General features: G+C 36.5%; 2 protein-coding genes across 5 annotated transcripts in view; one reads left to right on the top strand and one right to left on the bottom strand.

Moving 5' to 3' along the window:
* The window catches only part of LOC103486458 (probable serine/threonine protein kinase IREH1), a 43846-nt gene extending 41742 nt beyond the window's left edge, over nucleotides 1-2104 (bottom strand). The window contains exon 1 of one of the 3 annotated variants that reach the window (XR_007816138.1): nucleotides 1129-2104. Coding sequence is in view for 1 of the 3 variants with exons in the window: in XM_051080467.1 (XP_050936424.1) it covers nucleotides 1129-1837 (709 nt within the window). In the remaining 2 variants the exon portion in view is untranslated. The remainder of the gene's footprint in view (nucleotides 1-1128) is intronic. The other 2 variants (XR_007816137.1, XM_051080467.1) reach the window with 2 other exon arrangements.
* A 4523-nt stretch (nucleotides 2105-6627) lies between these two features.
* Nucleotides 6628-20505, top strand: LOC103487294 (extra-large guanine nucleotide-binding protein 3-like). Of its 2 annotated transcripts, XM_051080466.1 has the most exons (9): nucleotides 6628-7845; nucleotides 7923-8060; nucleotides 12909-13013; nucleotides 13097-13282; nucleotides 13744-13933; nucleotides 18610-18630; nucleotides 18775-18854; nucleotides 19371-19540; nucleotides 19634-20505. In XM_051080466.1, the coding sequence occupies exons 1-9, from the start codon at nucleotides 6835-6837 to the stop codon at nucleotides 20223-20225; spliced, it is 2493 nt and encodes an 830-aa protein (XP_050936423.1). In that variant the 5' UTR covers nucleotides 6628-6834; the 3' UTR covers nucleotides 20226-20505. The 2 variants fall into 2 exon arrangements, with proteins under 2 accessions (XP_050936423.1, XP_008444133.1); XM_008445911.3 differs by having other exon boundaries at nucleotides 18610-18854.
* The last annotated feature ends 709 nt before the right edge of the window (nucleotides 20506-21214 follow it).

Genomic DNA, 21214 nt, shown 5'->3' with positions numbered 1-21214 from the left:
GGTAACAACTATAGTTCATGTTGCAAAGTGACAGAGCAACTTGGTGAGCCAAAAATCATTATTCACACTAGGACTAGGACATTAATGCACTTAAGACTCTTTGGTTTCCACAAAGTCTGAAAGAGATCCTTCACATCAAGGGATGAAGCAATCAAATGCTTGGATAATGATTTAACTAAAAAATTCAAGCCATTCTCCTTTTCATTGAGAAAAAAATGAAATACTACGCAGGTGTACAGAAAAAAAGCCCACAAAAAATGGGAGTTCCTCCTTGGTTGCCCATACTTGGTACAAGTTTTCATTCGGTGGAGAGGTTTGATGTAGGAACATTCTTTGTTCTTAGCCATTCTTGCTTGTTCTTGGCCTTTCTTGGCTTTCTTGCACTTGTTTTGGGTTTAGGTTGTTTAGTTATTGGTTTAACCTTTTGTTTTTGGTGGCTTTTGTCTTTCCTATGGCCAGAGTGCTCCCACGACTAAAAAATAACAATTCCACTGCCTTATCAACTCCTTATACTATGGCCCCAACCCCACCACCAAGTAACTCTCCAAACTTCACAACTTCACTCCTTGCCTCCAAACGCCCCCTTAGATTTACGTTAGCTTTTCATCTTTTTTACTGCTACTTAAACAACCTAATACATTTTGTTACCTGCGAACTTAATCTTTTTAGGCTATTAATGAAATGAGGTTTTTCAAACCCCTTGTGTATATCCATAAGAATAGCAGTCTCCAACATAAGTCATCTTGGACGGTTTTGTAGAATGCTTTTTGTACCCCTCGTATTGGCGTAGACTAAAGAGTAAGGGGTGTGTGGCAATTTGGGTAATTTGAGAGAGTTGGATTTTGTGGATAAAAAAAAATCAACTTACCAATCGGTTCACCAATGATTAAAAAAGTTTATTACTTCATTATTCGCATCAACTCACATTTCTCACTAAAACACTCACATTTCTCATTTCGTATTCGTGTCAACTTCCCCAATGACTTCCCTATAATTATTACCAACTCAACTCAGCTCATTGTTTTTATGGCTAACCAATCGTCCCCTAGATGTGCAATGAAAGAAGGTCGAAATGCAAAAATCACAATATCGACAAGCTTTTCAAAATTGGTGACCAGAAAACAATACCGGCTTCATTGGATGATTCGATATTCTGTACCCGAGGCTGTCCTAACAAATTTGGATTCCGTTCAGTAGATGGTGCATTACCAATTGGCATATTCTCGGAATTGCTAGCATCGTGAATATAGCTTTTAACATTGTCCTGAAAACCCAATCTTTTCTGACACGCCGCCTCTTTCTTCCCCCCACGAGAAGACCCCGACCATGTTGAACCTGAATTCGAGCCTGAGCTTCCATCACCACAATTCCTGGAAAGATTGCTCGAACCCAAGGAGCCCTTATCACCTTTGAAACCCAAAAAGCTCTCCTGCGGCAGTGGGCCTGATCTTGTCTTTATCCTATTCAATCCGAGTGATGATGCCAGAATAGGTGAAACCGATGACGCTACGTCCTTCACATCGGCCGACTTCTTGCCCTTCGGCCCCAAGTTCAAGGAGGATATTGAACCAGACTTCGAGGGCGTCTCGATCGGTAATGGAGCTTGACTGTCTTTTCGTTTCCAATCCTTGCTCCGGGAAGCATCTTTCAGAACAGTACCTCTGAAGCTACTGCTGCTGGGATTAGAAATCTGGGATTCATCTTTGGCAGCTGATTTGTTCTTCTTCTTGTCGGATCTGATGGGTGAGTTAGAACCAAGGAACCGGGGACTGGATCCGTCGGGGCTGGAAGAATCGGATTTCTTGGAGGACGAGAAAAACCTGCCTTTGAAGACCATAGCAACCGCTTTCCTAGTATTAACTGCGGAATGGAGGAAGTACTCAAAATCGGTGCAGTCTCTAACATAGAGATAGACACACAGCTCGCTCAGAGTGACATTGAAGACTATGATGAAACTAGAAATAGAAAATGGAGAAGTTTGAAAACAGGGAGACGAAAGTAAACGTTTGGACTAGACTTTAGGTGGAACGACGTCGAACGGAGGATATAGGAAGGACAGCAATGTGTGCTGGCTAGGGAATATCAAAATTTGGGTTGAAAGAAATAGAGAAATTAAAGTGATTTTTGTAGCCCCAACTTTATAAGCCCCCACCCCCTCGTAAACTTTAATGACAAATGTTAGGGCTTTGAATCAAGAGAATTGGGATGAAAATAGAAATGGGATAAACAAGACAAATGTTAGGGCCGATTGGATAGCCTTGAACTATACTCTTTCAAAACAATGTGTTTTTTGTTTGTCAACTCTTTTATCTTTTAATACATTTTTAGAGGAGTTCGAAAAATAGCAAAAAAATTATGATGATAAGGTTAACGTCACTACATTTTCTAAATTGCAAAAATAGCAAATTTGAAAGCGAATAGTCCTCTAAAACTCTTATGATATATCTAATTATTTGTCATATTTGCAATATGCGAAAAAAAATGCTATGAGCTACTTTTTTCTAAATTTTTTTATTATCTTATACAATTTTCCCATTTTTTATTCTTTTATTAAAGTTATTTACATGAAAATTAAATTTGTGGCTTATAAAATAGATTTTTTCAAAAAATATAAAAATTAGCAAATTATTCACACTTCATAGACTAATTTTTATGTGAAGTGTAAATATTTTGTAAATGTTCTATTTTGGACAATTTTCCTTTATAAAATTATGTTAAAATTTAAATTATAGTGTATGTATTTAACTCTTCTCATTTAATAAATTAATATATACTTTATTTTTATTTAATTTAATAAATTAAATTAGTTTATCTATATAAACATACTCATTTCTAAAAAATGATACAATAAAACTGTTGATTAATTAATTATATTTATAGTTAGTTAATGATAATTGTAATTAATATGATATGAATTTATTTCTTAATAATTTTATAATTATTCTATCATTGAATTAATTATAATTTATTAATAATTTTACTGATTAATACATCATAATTATATGTACATTCATCAAATTGGTCCTATCAAATTACTCATTTTACAAATATTAGTAATTAATAACTTAATCAATATTATTATTTGATTGTTAAATAATTAAATTTTCTCAAATACTTAGTCATGTTTATTGTTTATCAATCAATATATATTGAAATTTTATAGAGCTTTCATAATTAATTTTACAAATGAAATACAAAAATAATTTATTCTCAAGCACAACCAAATACATGCATCCTTTACTTTCAACAATTTTATTCTCATTCCAATTCCTTCAATCCTGGTGGCCTTTAGGGTTAAAACAAGCAACTTACTAACTAGGCCCACAACTAGAAACTTGTGCTAAAAAGCATAAACATGCTAACTATAAAGGTAAAATAACCTTAGTTCATAGGTAGCAAATATCACTTGTAAGGCAAGCTCAACACAATGATCAATACCTAAAAAGTGAGAAAACACTTGAAAAATAAGTTGAAAAATTCAATGAGTGACGGTTTTATAAAACATTATTTTCTAAATAGTTATGCATAAATCTTTGGCTTTTACAAACATTCAAGTAGTTGAATAACATTTCATAAACATGTATCTTGAAACTTTCAAACGTTTTAAATACATATAAAATTTACTTGATCATTAGTCTATAACCTGTCCATAACATGAAAATTGGTGTTAGCACGCCTCACCGTCAATGACATAATTCGCTCGTCATAGGCAAAATTCTAACTATAACCTTTTTCACGCACACAATGAATTGTACCTTCACTGACAAGGAACATAGACTCGTCAGCCTTCACATCAATAACAGAAGACCATCATGTGCACATAAATTAGTCATAAAGAGTAACATAATATATATGGGCATAGATTCGTGAAAACATACTTGAAATCTTACCTTTGAACACATGTTTGCTTAAAATCTCTTTCAAATCTCATGTTCACAAGACATGCTTAAAAATAGTTTACAAATTATTTGCTAAATCGATAAATAAATATCATTTAGTATCTCAAAGCATGTAAGAGAACTATTAGCTTTAAATAACGAAGATAACATAGAAATTCATTTGTCACTCGTAAACTTGTGGCTCAACCACTTGGCTTAGAAATTCTTCTAATTCTCCTTGTCTTTAAATTATCATATTTAAGCATTAATTAACCCTTTTACCTTAGAAAATATCCAAACTTTACTAAAAATTGCAAGAACATGAAAAACAACTAAAAAATGCCATTTGGCATGTTTGATGCATAAGGAATGGGCTACATGTGGGCCGACACATGAGGAGGGCTCTAGGTAGCCTAACTGCATGCTATCCTTGCACGTGGCTTGTTGTGTGCCCCATGGTTACACGCCTTGCGCGTTGCATGCATCCTCACGTGTAAGGCTTGTCGCATGGTCTTGGTGTGTGCCTCACTCTGCCTAGCTGTGCCCTGGCCCTGTTACTCGCATACTCCAAGCACAAACTAACCTCTTTCACCTATCTTGCATGCCCAACTTGACTTGCCTTCTCAGTCACTCGACCAACCTTCAACTCTGCCCATGATTTTTTTTTTCCATCCAAAACTTAAGTTAAACTTTGCAAGTCAATAACTTAAATTCTATGACTCAAGTGAGAAAACTTCCCTATACAAAGTTTTTTAGAGTTAACTTAAGTATATTACCTCGAAATTTCAACTTAAGATTATAAGTAATGCGTTATGTAGCACTTAAAAACTAAACATTGCTAAACTTCACCCAATAAATGACCTTTGGTGTTTTAGCTAAAAATTTAATCTTCTTCCTCAACTCCTTTTAGTCCTGTAGCCCTACCTCAACAAATAGACTCACTCATGGTTTATTTTGAGACTGATTTGAGTAGATTTTCATGAGTAATAAGAGTTATGATTGTCCAAAGTTACCTATTTATAATGAACCTTGCCTGCATAGCTTTTAACACCTCGTCCTTGTCACTTTACACCTCCTACTTGCAGAAATATAAGTGTTTACATGCCATGACACCTAGATTCCACTTCCACCTTTTGCCTAAAACAACTAAAGTTTCCTTTGCTTGCATGGCTACTCACATGCACATCCAAGCCTTACTGCACCCTCTCTCATGTGACCCTTGCCTGCATGCCTCGCATTGGCCACATGATCTATCTCGCATAGTCAAGCTTACCAACCTAAATGCCTAGCATGGCTCTCCATGCCCAACATGGCTCTTGTGAGACTTGTGCCTGGATGGAAGGGTTATTTTGAGAGATAAAAAGCTAAGCAAAGGATTTTGAAGGAAGGTGTTTTTGAGAAATTAGGCATTTTGATGCTTGGCGTCGGGTTAAGGAGATGCAAGGAGAAGGAGAATGAGAAGGTGAGCAAGCAATTTGAAGTTCAACACGAGCTGGAGATAGGCATTGAGAGTTGGGAAGTTTTTGGATAATTTCCTAATTTTGCTTAATAGACCACATGTAATGGTTTAATTAAGCTAAGCAGGGTTTGAAAAATTATTAAGCTTACACATGTATTACTTTAAATAGGAATTAGCAAGCTTACAAAAGCTTAAGGATGAGTATTCCAATTTAGGATTAGTATAAATAGGGAATAAGGGTCAATGGTAAAAAAAGTTATGCTAAAATATTTGAATTACTCTGCTGAAAGAAGGATTCACTAGGCGAGAAGAAAATCTTTGGGAAACAAAGCATTTTGAAGAAAGAAGTTGTGTTGTGAGTAATTTTCCAAAGTGTCTAAAGATTTCTAAGCTTTCTTCTAAATTTATTGTTGATTTGTAATGTTGTTCATATGTTAATGTTTATAAAATAATGATTTCTAAAAAAAGTGTGTATGTTGTGTTTCAAGTAAAGTTTCATGTGTGATGATTGTATGCTATGTGGTGAATAAACCATTCATATTATTCCTATCAATGAGTTAACTATCATGTGCACATAAGGAGTAAAGACAAGCATGTAGAAAATGACCGCATGGTGGAGTAAAATTGACCAATGCATAAAAGGAGCGTATTGAGCTTAGCGGCCTGAACAACGAGGAATGAATCATAAATTTTTTCAAGGGATGCTTTCGATGAAAATGCATCACAATAGTCTATGCATAGGAATGATTTATGTTTTTGGTGGAAAGGAATATGAAAGACTAATGAGTATTTATGTTTTATAAAATGAGGCGATGAAAGCCATGTTAATGAAAATGATTTCATGTTAATGAGTATTTATGTTTTATAAAACTAGGTGATTGTGCACACAATTTTTTTTTGGGTTGCTTGGTGTCACAATCGTAACTCTTCAAATACGATTGTGCAACACTTGTTCTGCTCGGTCAACAAGTCAGTCGTTCAATATTTGAAACGTGCGGAGGACAAACTCGCAGTATGGTGTAGCCTCTCTCCACGTTATTGGAAAAATTGTTTTATAAAATGGGAAAGAGAAAACAAATAGTCAACATCATAAAGAAAACATTGAAACCGTAAAAAATAGGTTAGATTGGAAGGAGTGCAAGGCTTGGGTGGGGTTTAAGTAGTGTGCTATCCCTATAGTAGCATCTGAGATTTTTGATTTGCTTGCATATGAAAAGTTGAAATGTCACACTGTGCTTTAGCTAGTAGCTAAAGCAAAGACTGCTATTTAGGGTATTCGGGATACCGCCACAGGCACAAATCACCTTGCCCGTGACACTTGGCACCCAGGCTTCTTAACGATCTTCGTAATTCTCTTCCGTCTACTTCTTCGGCCAAGTACTACGGGCTCAACTCGTTCAGTCCTCGAAGATCATCCCCCAAGTCCGCTTCTCCTTCCTCTATCTCTTCGAGTTTCTGAAGTACAATCTTACTTCCCTCCACTGTTGAAATCCTCTCATGGCTTCAGATACCAATGAGGAGAATGCTTGGCAAGAGGCTCTAAGGAGGATGCTGCCTGCTGGTGCACCGTTACCAGACGAAGAACACCTCGATTACTCAATCGCAGTTGAGTATCAAGGCCCTCCTGTGGCTCACGAGCTACCGAAGATCGATCCACTGGATTTGGAGTCACTTTCTATTCTCTCTCCTTCCGTTGTTCCGATCTCCGACATCTCTTCTATTCCGATTGTTTATCCTATTGCTCCCAGGGTTTCCAGGTTCAATCGGTTAAGCAATGGAGCGGTCCCCCGTAGTCCAGTGAAGAGTCAGAGATCGTCGTCAGTTCCTAGAGTTCAGCTGGAATCCCATAATGGTGAACGCTCAAAGTTTGGAAATGGTGTAGACGAGGCGTTCAGTTCAGAATTGTCTGCTCAGCACTTAAATTCAGAGTCGGAACCTGCTATTGCTGAAGGTAAGCGTGCAAACACTGTAACTTTTGTTACACCAAGAGATTCGGAAGACGACGAGGAAGACGTATTTTCCTCTCCGAGGTCGTGTACGACCGATGTGATGACATCCCCGGCTTTATCTCATTCCCGAGAAAAACGAGCGAAAAAGAAAGGAATTTGTAGTAGATGTGGGAGAGGGAATCGGTTGAAAGAGAGGGAAGCTTGTTTGGTCTGTGATGCCCAGTACTGCAGTAATTGTTTACTTAAGGCAATGGGATCAATGCCAGAGGGACGGAAGTGCGTGGGCTGTATTGGACGACCGATTGACGAGTTGAAGAGGGCTGTATTGGGCAAGTGTTCCAGGATTTTATCAAGAGTATGTAGCCCTTTGGAGATTAAGCAGATAATGAAAGCTGAGAAGGAGTGCCCGGCGAATCAGCTTCGGCCCGAGCAGCTAATAGTGAATGAGAGGCAGTTACGTCCAGAAGAATTGGCCGAGATTTTGGGCTGTGCGATACCTCCGCAGAAGTTGAAACCGGGAAGGTATTGGTACGACAAGGACTCGGGGCTTTGGGGAAAGGTGAAAAAAAAATCCAATCCATGTTCGCCCGTTTTCTATCTTCTATTCATCTTTATTTACTTTTCGTTTGATTTTAGGAAGGAGAGAAGCCTGACAGGATAATTAGTTCAAAATTGAATGTTGGAGGTAAGCTTCGGGCGGATGCAAGCAAAGGGAGCACAAAAGTTTTTATAAATGGGCGTGAAATCACCAAGGTTGAGCTCAGAGTACTGAAGGTATCAACTAACAAGTGCACGTTAAATTTTCATCAATCACATCAATAGGAGAGAAAAAGAAGCAGAGAAAGGATTCCTTAATTTTTTGGTTGGCCGAGTGTTTAGAAACTAATATGGGCATGATACACTATTAATCTCTAATAATTTTTTCGTAAAGAGAGGAAGAAAACAAGGTAAGGGACATATTCATATGAATTAAGAATTCTGTTATGAAACCATTTCGGCAGAGGATATCCAATCCATGTCACGATACTTCACTGATTATTTATATTAAAAAATTCGAAATCGCCAAAATGTAAAAATATATTCCCTCTCTTAAAATCTGTAATCTCGACCGTTGATGGAACAAAGCTGCATAAATTCTGCTTGAGTTGAATCCTGGCTTCGCTGCAATTTGTGAGGTCTAGAGTTTCTGTGGCAATGTTCACAAGACCCCCAAAATGATCACCGATAAACCTCAAAAGTACTCCTGCTCCAATAGTCCAAAGGGAGGTTCTTGATTTTTAACCATCCTCCATAGCCTTTCAAGACAAGCGGCCAACTGTGCTTGGGTTTGTCCCAGTTTTCATATTTAAGGTGAAAAGACCCCATAGCCTGCCACTTCCCTTCCTCACTGATAAAATCCTTAATTGAGCCTTGATTAAGACTAATGAGAGCATTCTCATCGAACAAAGGATTTATGACTATCTTTGCTTGAAAATAATTTTCCAGTAGTTTTTGGATCACTCTCCATTCATCAAACTCAAATAGTTTAGTAACAATTCAGAGGCCTCCAATGTTAGTTGGAGCAACTTCAGAGTTCTTAATCACCCATTGACCCTGATATCTGATTTCCAGGTGAGGAAGTATCACTGTCCACTCTTTTAGGCTCAGACCGACCTACTGAACTAAGGAATGCCTATGAAGCTTTCTTTGAGACAGGAACGTTGTCCTTCCTTGTTTTGACTTAACTCGGGTTGCTTGTCAAAGATGGAAGAGTATTCTTTAAATGATTACGAGAAAACCAATTAACATATTCCTCTTTACTAAGGAAAATTTCCAGCGTGTTAAGGCACGGCCTCCAACCCTGTCTGTTTTCCCTGAGCATACCCTTAAATCTGAATGACCTTCTAAAGAAGGCAAGAAATCACAGCTTAACACCCAACCACTCTTTGTTTTAAACTTTGAAACTTTCGGTCTTCCTCTATCCGCATCACCCAACTTTTGAAAAAACTTATCCTCTGGTCCTCTTAATAAATCCGAAACAGCCTTCAGAAACCATTCTAGTTGATTTTCGGAAACCGACAATATTCTGCTAGCTTCCACATCTTCAACATGAATTCGGTTACCTTCTTTCCAAATGCATAGTGAGACTGAAGGACTTTGCAACTGACTACTTCCATAATGAGGCTTTAATTCCGTCGGTAGGGAGAAAGCAGGGAGAAATCGCCAGCAACCAGAAGGGGAGAGGAGAGATGAGAGATGGGAGAGAGAGAATAACCCTTTCCGTATCTCATTTTTTTATTACATTACCTAGACAACCTTACTATACTGCATTGGTAATTGAATCTTTAACGGTTTAAAATTTCTTATAGCCTATTGGAAAACCTTTTTGAAATAATCTAAATAGGTCTCTCATTTTATAATTTCATTTAATCAATGAAATTTATTGTTTCCTCTCAAAAAGGAAAAAAAAAAAGACCCTCTACTGTAAATTGATAAATTTGTTACTAACCACTGTCACTTCTTGTGAGATTGTGTTTAAATGTTATAAATGTTATATACATATTCGATTTGTTGTTAAATTGCCACAGTAACAGACAGGTAAACTAAGGATACAAAGGGAAGTGTGCATAGAGTGTAGTTGAATATATTTGATTTAAACACAATCCGAGTATATTGCTTTTATTAGTGATATTCAACTTTCTCCGAGTATATTGCTTTTATTTTTATTCCTTTTGAAAAGTCACTTGAAGTCCAGCAGTCACATTTTTGCAGCATTAATGATAATAATAATAATGTTGTTTCTATGAACAAGAGTGCCAACAAGTCTTTAATCACCATGAAAGCCAATAATAAAATTCAGATAGGAGTTGCATTGAAAGTGCCGGAAAACGAAAATATGTTTTTAAAGAAGAGAGAAAAAGATGTAGAAGACAGCTGCGATATTAATTTTGTGGGTTTGAGGCATCCTCCAACGTCAAAATTAGGTCACCCAACTCTAAAAATAATAATAATAAAAAAAATAGTTCTATCTTTCCTATTGATAACAGCGTCGCCAGGTCAGAATTTCTATATCAAATCTCTAACGGTATCTCTCCTCTCGATTCATCAAAAGTTGACACCCTTGTTTCTTCTCCAACTACTGTGTCACTAAGCAAGTCTGTCGTCAAAGAAAAAAGATCTTCTACTCCCTTGTCAACTCGTTATAATAAAGCTAAAAGGAACTCTTGCCCCCCCCAAGTTCTTCTTGAAGCATTTTATAAGGGAGAAGACTTCCTTCAACAATTTTTGGATTGCTCTTTTCAATTCTGAGTCTTTTGGAGTTTGTTCATTCAAGGCTCAAGAGAAGCATTTCCAGGGTCATCAATCTCTCAAATCTTCATTCTCCGATGTAAATCCGGATCTTTTGGAAGTTTCTAGCTCATAATTCAAGCTACTGGTTGCAATACCATACGAGGTACATTGAACTCTCATCAAGAGTGCCAGCGAAGTCCAAGCAAGGTGCAATACGAGATTGCTAAACCAGAGGAAGCTGGCAGTCTTGATGCTCAAGAAGCTCTTGACTCAGATGTTGAATTAGTTCCAAGTGTAAGTAGTGAGGAACTAAAAGAGATTAATACAGGGAAAGATGTTGAAGATTCTGAGATTTTGGAGAACATAATCAATGATGTTCGTGAGTTGTTTGTGGAGGAAGGTTTAGAAGAAGAACAACCTTCTCTCCAGAAATTCAGAGAAGAAATCCCAAAGCATTTGCATGACATCATTGAAGCTTGTGGTACATCTTTCATTTGAGTTCTTTAAACTTTTTCCCAGCATTGTAAGTAATCTTGGGTGTGATAGTGCATTGGAAGTCTTTTTGGAATTCAAGGGAGCTAGGAGTTAAAAAGAAAAAAAAAGGTAGTTAGGAAGCAGATAAAGAAGATTACCCCAGTTTTGGTTTTGCTACAAGTATCCAAAAGTAAAGTTTTGTTCCAAATTCTTCAATTCCTTGTGGAGATCTCTTGTTCTTTTGATGCTTATGGAGCATTTGTAAAAAGATTTCTGGATCACATTTGAATATGGACTGTATGATCATGTAGAAATGGTGTATTTGACTGGAACTTTAACAGAGTTCATTTTGGAGCCTTGATCTTTTGGAGGTAATCAAGTTTGGGAAGACGATTTCCAGTAGTTAGTATGACTTGTGAAAGAAGAAGATGTTTAGTTGTTTAACAGAAAGTAGTTTGCTAGAACTTTTGTTTCAAGAAATCTTGAAGGTTAAAGAAGTGAGTGAATTTCAGATTAACAAAGAAAATAACCAACTCCCTCTCAAGTTGGTTTGAAGATATCATCCATAGTCAGCTTTTCAATTAAGTTATTGAATTGTCACTTTGGAAGATCTTTAATTAACACATATGCAATTTGTTCTGTTGTCTGAAGATAAGGGATGTATATTCTTCCTTGAACAATTTTCTCCTTTGAAGTGTTTATCAACTTCAATATGTTTCGTCCTATCATGAAGGACTGAATTGTAGGCAATGGAAATTGCTGCTTGTTATTATAATAAATGTGCATAGGCATTGACCGAGAGAATCTCAATTCTTCCCATAGCCTTCTTATCCATATGCCCTCACAAATACCATGGGTTAATGCCGTAAATTCTGCATCTGCACTACTTCTTGCAACCATGCTCTATTTTTTATTTTGCCAAGTAACTAAATTTCCTTCGACAAAGGAGCACAAAAAAGTGGATCTTCTATCAGTTGTGCTACCTACCCAATTAGAGTTAGTGTACACTTTGACATTAAGGTGGTCATGTTTTTTAAACAATATGCCTTTTTCTGGAGTACCTTTCAAAATCTTAGGATTCTGCAAACAACATCAAAACAAGCTGATGCAAGAGCATGCATGTACTGACATACCATACTAACTGAAAAAGCGATGTCAAGATATGTTTGAGAGAGAGATATAAGTCTTCCCACAAGTCTATGGTACTTTTCTTTTTCTTTTATTTCTTTTGCAGTAGCAACTTCCAATTTCAGGTTATGCTCAATGAGAGTTTCAAATACCTTGCAGCCAAGTAAACTTGTTTCTTTCGGTAGATCAAGAATATACTTCCTTTGGTTAACAAAAATGCCACTTTTAGACTTGGCAAACTCCATGCCTAGGAAATATTTTAAAGTTCCTAGGTCTTTGATTTGGAAATCATTAGCTAACTTTTTCTTCCCGAAAGTCAGTCCTGTCTCATATTACCTATAAGAATAATATCACGAACGTAAACTATCAAAACCATAACCTTGTCATTTCCGGTATAGAACATTGTTGATGGTATGATCGACTTGACTGTGTCTAAATACATAGCTTGAGACTCCCTTTACAAAACAATGCAACCCAGGACATCCTGAAGCAATCTACTTTGTTACCATCTTAAATCATCAATCGATTCAAAAGCTTAAGTTGATGGGCGAAGGTGAATTTAATTATATATCACTTAACAACTCTGACTCTTAATAGACTTTCCTACTTTAACTTTTCATCCTTGGTAATGAAAAAGATGTTGCATTTTCTTTCTGTGTTGAGTTTATCTATGGTATGGGGGCGAGCATTCTTATGCTTTTTCTGTTGAAAAATGTCTGTACTTTGCTCTTACCGTGTTTTTTCTCTCAGTTGGCCAACGTGCAGTGTCCTCGTGATACTCATTTCTGGGTGTATGATGATGGATCTTATGAGGAAGAGGGTCAAAATAATATTAAAGGAAACATATGGGGAAAGGTTCTATCATTTGCATCGACCTTTTGGTTTTAATTGCAGTAAAAACTTATCATGCTGATTATCTTATGACTATTGGTAGGCAGGCATCGACTCGCTTGCTTTGTTCGTTATTTTCACTTCCAGTACCTCCCGTCAATCTCCATGCACCCAAAGAAGATCCAACCACCATATCTGGCAGATCTGTGCCAGATTATTTGGAGCATGGGAGAATTCATAAGCTTCTCTTGTTTGGGATTGAAGGATCTGGAACTAGCACTTTGTTTAAGCAGGTGCGTGCCATGTTATTCTTTTTGCCCCAATCAAGCATTCATTTAGTTTCGAGAATTGCTCCCATTTCATTTCATTTTCGATACTGATGCCATCTTTAGTGTCACAGAAACTTACCATGATTTGATCTTGATGTACCCTAGACACGCAATGTTTTAGAAAATAATACTAATAAAAAATAATAACGATTTGTATGTTTTGCTGAATCATCCAATCAACTTTTCTGATAAATTTCAGACATCAATGAAATATGTTTCTTATATATATAATTATGGTAAGTTATGATTTGGATGTCCTCTAATTTAGTGAAAATTTGTTCTTTCTTGGTATTTTTTATTTGGAGTTTCATAGCATGGCCTTACTTGAACAAGATTTGTTCTATAGGTTGTCCTTGAGTTTTATTTGGAATTTCATAGCATCCTTTTAATGCTCAAGGTATCTTTGCCCCGTTTTTATGGAACAGGCTAGATTTTTATATGGGAACAAGTTCACTCCAGAAGAGCTTCAGAATATAAAGCTTATGATTCAAAGCAATGTATATAAGTATCTTAGTACTTTGCTTGAGGGGCGGGAGCGGTTTGAAGAAGAAGCTATTATTGAAAAGAAAACTGGAGCCGTTATAGAAGAGAAATTGGATAAAAAGGCTGGCACAGGTCTGGGATTGCCTATAAATTTCCGCTTGTTAATTAGATATCTTTCACTTTCTGCATTGAAAAGAAATTTAACTTCCGTTTTTTTAACTATAATAAAAAGACCCACACTTATTCTAGCAGGATGTAGCTAGATCAACCGTGATGCTTGACGATACCAGACAATTGGCATAATATTTATGATTAAGCAGTGATTAACAAGTAGGGTGAATTTACCGTATGAAATATTTTGAGAAGTCTTATTTCCTTGAGGGCAAAAAAAAAAAAAAAGAAATCCTACTATTAACCAATAAGATGCCCTAGACTATATTATTCAAGATATTTGTTTAGGTTGAATGCTTTTATTGATGGAGGTGGGGAAGAGGTTGAGGAGGAAGCAGTGTTGTTGTCTGCCAGAAAAGTTGATGAGTTCTGGCAGGAAAAGAAGAGTGAGGAGTTAGAGGTCGATGATAAAGATGGGTTCACTCTAGGGCCTCTCCTTTCACTCAAGGAACAACTTGAGAAAGAGAAGGATGATGAAAACCTGAGACGGTGGAAAGGAAAAGTTGCTTGGTTGCTTAGAAAGTGATCTGAGTGAACAAAGGGAACCTGAAGTCAAGTTTCATTCCGTTGGAATTATTTCTGATGAATTCGTGGAAGTCAATACTCCCTTGCCTGTACAGGAAAATCCAAGTGGTCATGTTTTGTTTACTCTTCAAGAGGGATCTTGATATCAACTTTGGTTGACATTTATGATTGTGCATAACATCGTCTTAGGTATGTCTTCTTGAACCAAGTCTGAAGATGACCGATAGTTGATTGGACTTGAGGAATGTTAGGTACTTTTGCTCCTCAACACGAACCATATGTTGAAACCTAGGGGGAGGAAACCACTCCTTTTGGTGTACTAGCAAGGGATATTTTCTCTTTTTTTGAAAAGGAAACGAATCTCATTTATTATAAAAATGATGCAGAACTCAAAGTACAAGAGGGTTATACAATGAGCAATAAACGCACCCGGACATCTCAAGGTTGACAACCCCTTAGCGTCCTCATCATATCCTAGAATTAAAGAAGTGAAATGGCATAGAGCTAGTAAAATGAAAAATTTCCCTAATTGTTCTCTTTTATTTCCTTAGTCTCACTTCTTCAAAATTTAATCTTCTAAAATTCCATTTTTTAACACCATCGAGGTAGTGCACCTTCTGATCCTCTCTCTCTCTCCCATTTATAGGCTTCTCTATTATTCTCATTGTATAACTCTCTTGTACTTTGAGTTTATTAATAATATAGAAGCTTGTCTCCTTTTAAGAAAAAAAAAAACACTATCAGGGTAGAGAATTTCTTGTGATTGATAGAACCTTATAATGACTCTCTCCTCTCCCCTCCCTTCCTTCCTTTCGTCCCTAACCTCACTCCGGCTCCCTTTTTCTCCTCTGGCATTTCTCATCCTTCTTCTCCGGTTAGTCCCCTAGAGCTTGACTTCTTGTCCATCCTTGTTTCAGTGAGTCTGGTTTTGGTGATAATGGAAGTAGAAAGATGCAAAGTAGCGAATGCTCGTTACTGTATTTGGTTCGACAAAGATTACTTCCATATAGAAGATGTGGAAGCTCGAAAGATCTTGACATTATCGGACACTCAATTCAGATGGTTCTTGAAGGAGATTTCTAAATTCTTTCGTGGCCCTGAGAATGGTTTTCTTCTTCAAAATAATTTTGACGATTTTGGAAGTACAAGACTCTTAAAATTTAGGTCAAAAGTAGGTTGAGTTATGAGGTGTGTAGCTTGGAGGAGGAACAAAAATTTATCCTTCATCCATATTCGTTCTGGTGTCTCTCGATAGGGTTGGAAACCCTTTCACAAAATGTTGGAAAGTTTCTTGATGAAGTACGGTTATTCGATTTGGTACAAAAATCATCTCCAGACCTCCTTGCAGCTTCCTTTTGAGTCACTAGGGACAAGTTATGCTGAAAAAGTGTTGCGTAATGGATCCTCTTTTCAAGAATTGGTAAAACATAGCACTTCTTCCTCTGTTCTAACCTAAGAATTTTAGAGTGCAACTCAGCAATGGGTGATAAAAAATACGGAAGTTTTAAAAGAAGACTTTGATAATATATGGATTATTTCAAGATAATTTGTGTTTGATGATTGGAAGGAAATTAGAAAAAACCTTGGCAGATCTTTTTCAATAAAAAATAATCATCAATCCATCGGTTGTTGAGAATGCTTTGATTAAATTGGCTGAAGGATCTTTAGAAGAGTTTGTTGGAAAAGAAGAGTTATGGCAAGTAGTGGTCCTTTTCATTTAAAGTTTAAGAAATGGAGCAAAAGAAAACATAGCAGACCATGGATTAAAATTAAAAAAAAAAAAAACTCCCTTGTAATTATTGGAGCAAGCAAACGTTCGAAGTTAGGAGATCATTTTGGAGTTCTGGAAAATTGCTTTTGAGACGCTTAACCTTCTAAATGTTTCAAAGCAAAGATTCAGCCTCGTTGGCGCTAGCACCAGTGCCGATTACCTCCCCTGAAGCGAAGGTGATTTTAAATTGAGACTCCAAGGAAAGCTGTGTGGACATGGTTGGATTCGAAGAACCACGCTTAAGAAGGAGAGAGATCAAGAACTTTAATTTTGAAAGGAACAAGACAGAGGAAGTTGAAGAGGCATTTTTATTGAAGAAAGAGAAAATTCCAGTTGTCTCTCCTTTTACAGCTGGAAAGTCTCCTCAACCAGAAAGCAGCCCACTTTTTGGTGATCCTCTTTTCTCCAATCCTTTGAACAAGAAGTTAAAATCTGAATTTATTTCAGCTGATATTTTCCTAAAGAAAGTCAATGTGGGTCCCACTTCAACGGTTGCTCCTCCTTTCAACCCTTCATCTTCAGTTTCCATTTCCTCTTCTTCTCTTTATTCCTCAACAAAGTCAGGATTCAAAGGAAATTTGAGAAGAAAGACATGCTAAGATCTTCCATATTACCTCAAGCCATTTCCGGAGTATTTTATCCGGAAGAAACAATCAAAGAAGATCATGGCAAAACATCCCTTAAAAGCCCAGATTTTAGAAGGTCAAGAACCCGTTTTGCTTGAGGAAAATAGTGCCTATTCTCTATCATTAGCTTATTCCAGCAGCTCCAAGCTGTTTTTAGAGGCTAATGCTGATTTATTAGAAGTTAGTTGCGCCCAAATTCAATCCCCAGCCCGTTCTTCTAAGTCAATTTTTCATCATCCTCATTCTACCCAATTTAAGATACGTTCGAGGTATATAACTCTTGGTGCTAAGGGGGTGTCAATCTAGTTGAGAGGACCTACTGCATTTATTTGTCATTCTTGATCAGCCAACTGCTGGGGAATTTCTCCCTCTTTGAAGTTGCTTGGGTTTTTTATGGATCATTGAATTTGAATGTTCTTCAGTTCCTCAGGGGCCCATTTCTGTCAAAGAGGCCGAGAATCATTTGGGAAAACATGTCTAAAGCACTGCTTGTGGAACTTTGATTTGAAGGTAATCAATGAATCTTTCTTTACAAGACAATAGGCCGGCCTGAAAGGTTGGATATCGCAAAAAAAAGTGCAGCAGCTTGGTGTACTTTGAACAAGGAATTCAACAAGTACTCCATTCAGGATGTATGCTTAAATTGGTTGGCTTTCATCTCGCAACCCTGATAGTCTGTGCTGTGTATTCTGCCCTCACTCAGAAGGCCAAGTTTCTCAAGCTTGATAAAGTTTTTTGCTGAAGACCTCCTATTTGTTGCTTTCTAATGTTTTCCACTGGTGTTTTATTTTTGGTCTTGTTTCGAAACTGTTTAAACCTTGTTTCTCTTTAGCTTTCGCCTTGCTTTTGCCTTGTTTGGAACTTACTTTGTTGTAGTAGGAGTTTCTATGGAATATTTGATGTGCTCTTGGATATGATGAGGACGTAAGGAGGTGTCAACCTAATTGAGATGTCCGGGTGCGCCTCCTGATTCTCCTTTTTGCTTTTTTATTTTTGCTCATTGTATAATTCTCTTGTACTTGAGTTTTAATTAATAAAGGAGCTAGTCTCCTTTATAAAAAAAAAAAAAGAAGTCTTGGACCCTCCAAATATAGTTTATGACAATTCATTTGTGAGTGGTTTTTTCAATCTAGTTGATCTTTTTCATTTTGAAGCATGTTATGGAAGATGCATTCCTACAATTCAAAGTCTTGAGAAGGCTGAAACAGACTTTTATGAATTAATTCAAAATTTTTCATCTTTCAAGGGATCCCTTTGAGTCATTCGGAATAGTCAAGATCGCAAGTTGGCTTGGGTACTCAAGACACTCATGAATATATGTGTATGTGCATATAAATATAGCTGGAGCTTTGTTTGGCATATTTTCTCTTTGTTTTTTCATTTTTGGGTTGTGGTGGTGTACAGCCCCCTTTTTTTAAAAAAAAATTATCAACGAAAGTTTTGTTTCTCATTAAGAACAATATGCGTTCTAATCAGCTCCTCAGTTGATTTGATTATTGAAGCTGAAAAATGATAGTGTTGATTTATGATTTTGGGGTTCTGGCTGTTCCCTTTTAATTTTAGTTGCAGAGCACTATATAAGCATTCTGAACTTTATATGGTAGAGACTCGAGACTAGAAACTTGAGGGTAGAAAAGGAAAGCAATATAGTAATTAACCAGCCAAACCTTGGTGAGCATGTTTTGTGTTGACTGATTTGTGTATGATATATGCAGCTGAAACAGGAGTAACAGAAAGTAAGCAATGTTTATATTCAATCAACCAGAGATTCAAACACTTTTCTGATTGGTTATTGAATATTATGGCTACTGGTGACTTGGATGCTTTCTTTCCTGCTGCAACTCGTGAATATGCTCCAATTGTGGATGAAATGTGGAAAGATTCTGCACTTCAGGAAACATACAGGAGAAGAGATGAATTGCATAGCCTTCCTGATGTTACAAAATATTTTCTTGATCGGGTATGCATCTTTTCACAAAAATTATTATGAAACCTTTCCATTATGCACCAACACCTTGGCTAGTTCTTTTACCCATTCGGAATGGAGAAGGCAGGATGGAGAATTGCTCCGTATCCATGTGAAATATTCACGACAACCACCATAAAACTAATTACTTGACACACAGTGTACAAATCTTCAAATATAGGCAAAAATAATGAGATGGTATTTCGTCAAGTGCAAGATACTAGATTCCTGCATTAAATTACCACAAATCCTGGTTCGATAATCAATAATAGTTTACTACTTTCTACTATTGGATCCTATGAACTGCTCTTGGTGGGGGATGAAAACTCACGTTCCTTGCTTTGTTGTTATCACCAAAGTTTATTGGATGATGTGAATTGTGGTTTATCACATTGAGTATTGTCTATAAAGGAGAATCTCGAACTTTATTTCCCCCTCCCTAACCCTTAAAAGTCTATAATTATAATTTGTAGATATCCAGCTCGTTATCTCCAGTGGATGTTTCTGCAGGTGATAGAGATATCAAGCAATGAATACGAGCCTTCTGACAAGGATATTTTGTATGCTGAAGGAGTCAGTCAAAGCAATGGCCTTGCTTTTATGGAATTTTATTTTGATGATAGGAGCCCCGTGTCTGAATTATATGGTGAAAATCTTGAACTGGCCCCTCCATTAACGAAGTAAAAAGATTTCTTTTTCCCCTATGTGGTGTTCTTTTCGTCACTCATTTTTCTTTTTCTCACAATTATGTTGCTTCTTTTTTCTTGCCGCAGATACCAACTAATTCAAATAAATTCTGAAGGACTGGTTGATGGTTGCAAATGGTTAGATATGTTTGAAGACGTGAGGGCCATGATATTTTGTGTTTCCTTGAGTGACTATGACCAGATGTTGTCCCATAGTAAGGGTCCTCTGCAGAATAAAATGCTGGCTAGCAGAAACTTGTTTGAGCATTTGGTAAGGCACCCTTGTTTTGGGAATACTCCTTTTCTGCTGCTGTTAAACAAGTATGATGCATTTGAGGAAAAGATAAATCAGGTTCCATTGTCGAGTTGTGAGTGGTTCCAGGACTTCTGCCCTGTGAAACCACACAACAACAATCAGACATTGGCACAACAAGCATACTATTACATTGCAGTGAAATTCAAGGAGCTATATTTCTCCATTAGTGGGCAAAAGTTGTTTGTTTGGCACACACGAGCTCGAGAGCGTGCTTCAGTGGATGAGGCATTTAGGTATATTCGAGAGGTTCTCAAATGGGAAGAAGAGAAGAACGATAGTATGTATGATATCGTTGGTGATGAGTCATTTTACAGCACTGAAATAAGTTCCTCACCAGGCGTGAATAACTTTCCAGTTACTTGAGGGTAGTTGGGAAGTTGTGGTTCTGCGAAGAAAGGAGGAACGAACAGTTGAATTAGTTTAGTTCTCAATTGAGAACTTTTTGATAGGGTTTTCCAATTTTTACTTTTGGTTGGAATTCTAAACGGATATTGATTCATAGATCGAGGACAGATGGGAATATGTCTCTGATAAAGGCAGGGGAGATTTTTTTCTTCTTTGGTTCGATTTTGGGATGATTTGTCTGTATAGCAAGCGTATCTTGTTTAAATTAACAAATAAAACGTAAGCTTTTTTTGATTCATTATGTTCTTGGGTACTAAATTGTGAGAAACCAAGCCAAGCTTCGGCTGCTAGGTTATTGTTATCTTCTTTATTTCATTTTTATTATTATCATCACACATATTGAATGATAAGCTTAACTTAAAGGTTTAAAGAATTAAATTGAAATTACAGCCTCGATATGAGAAAACGAAATAGTTTCATGTCCCGAATTGCTTCCAACCAATATGAGATCTCGTTAACGGAGCATGATTTTCCCAATTAGATTTAACACAAATTCAAAAGGAATTAACCATTTTAGCAAGCTCTTTGATATGGTTATCTGTGTTAGATAATAATCGATATCTTATATAATTAGAATTATATAATAATCAAATAGCAATTGATATCATTAGCAATCATTTTACAATCAATATCAAATAATTAAGCAACAATTATATAGTACAACAATATACCATTTGTAATCAATATAATATGAAAGCAAATAGTAGTTAAATAATGATTAATATCAACAAGTAATCATAATCGGATAGCATCCTATATTAATAATCATCATCAAATAATAATCGCACAACAATAAAATAGTATCAAGCAATAATCAAACAACAATCGTATAACATTTGGTACCACTATAATTAGCATTGTAATTAAATAACAAATGTTATTAATTAGCTAACAATTAATATCAAACGATAATCCAATAACAATAAAAAAAATCAGTATAAGATTGC

Source organism: Cucumis melo, chromosome 12 (genome assembly GCF_025177605.1).
Source record: "Cucumis melo cultivar AY chromosome 12, USDA_Cmelo_AY_1.0, whole genome shotgun sequence".
NCBI lineage: Eukaryota > Viridiplantae > Streptophyta > Magnoliopsida > Cucurbitales > Cucurbitaceae > Cucumis > Cucumis melo.
Note: the sequence above shows the minus strand (reverse complement) of the source record. Positions and strands in the feature narration are given on the sequence as shown.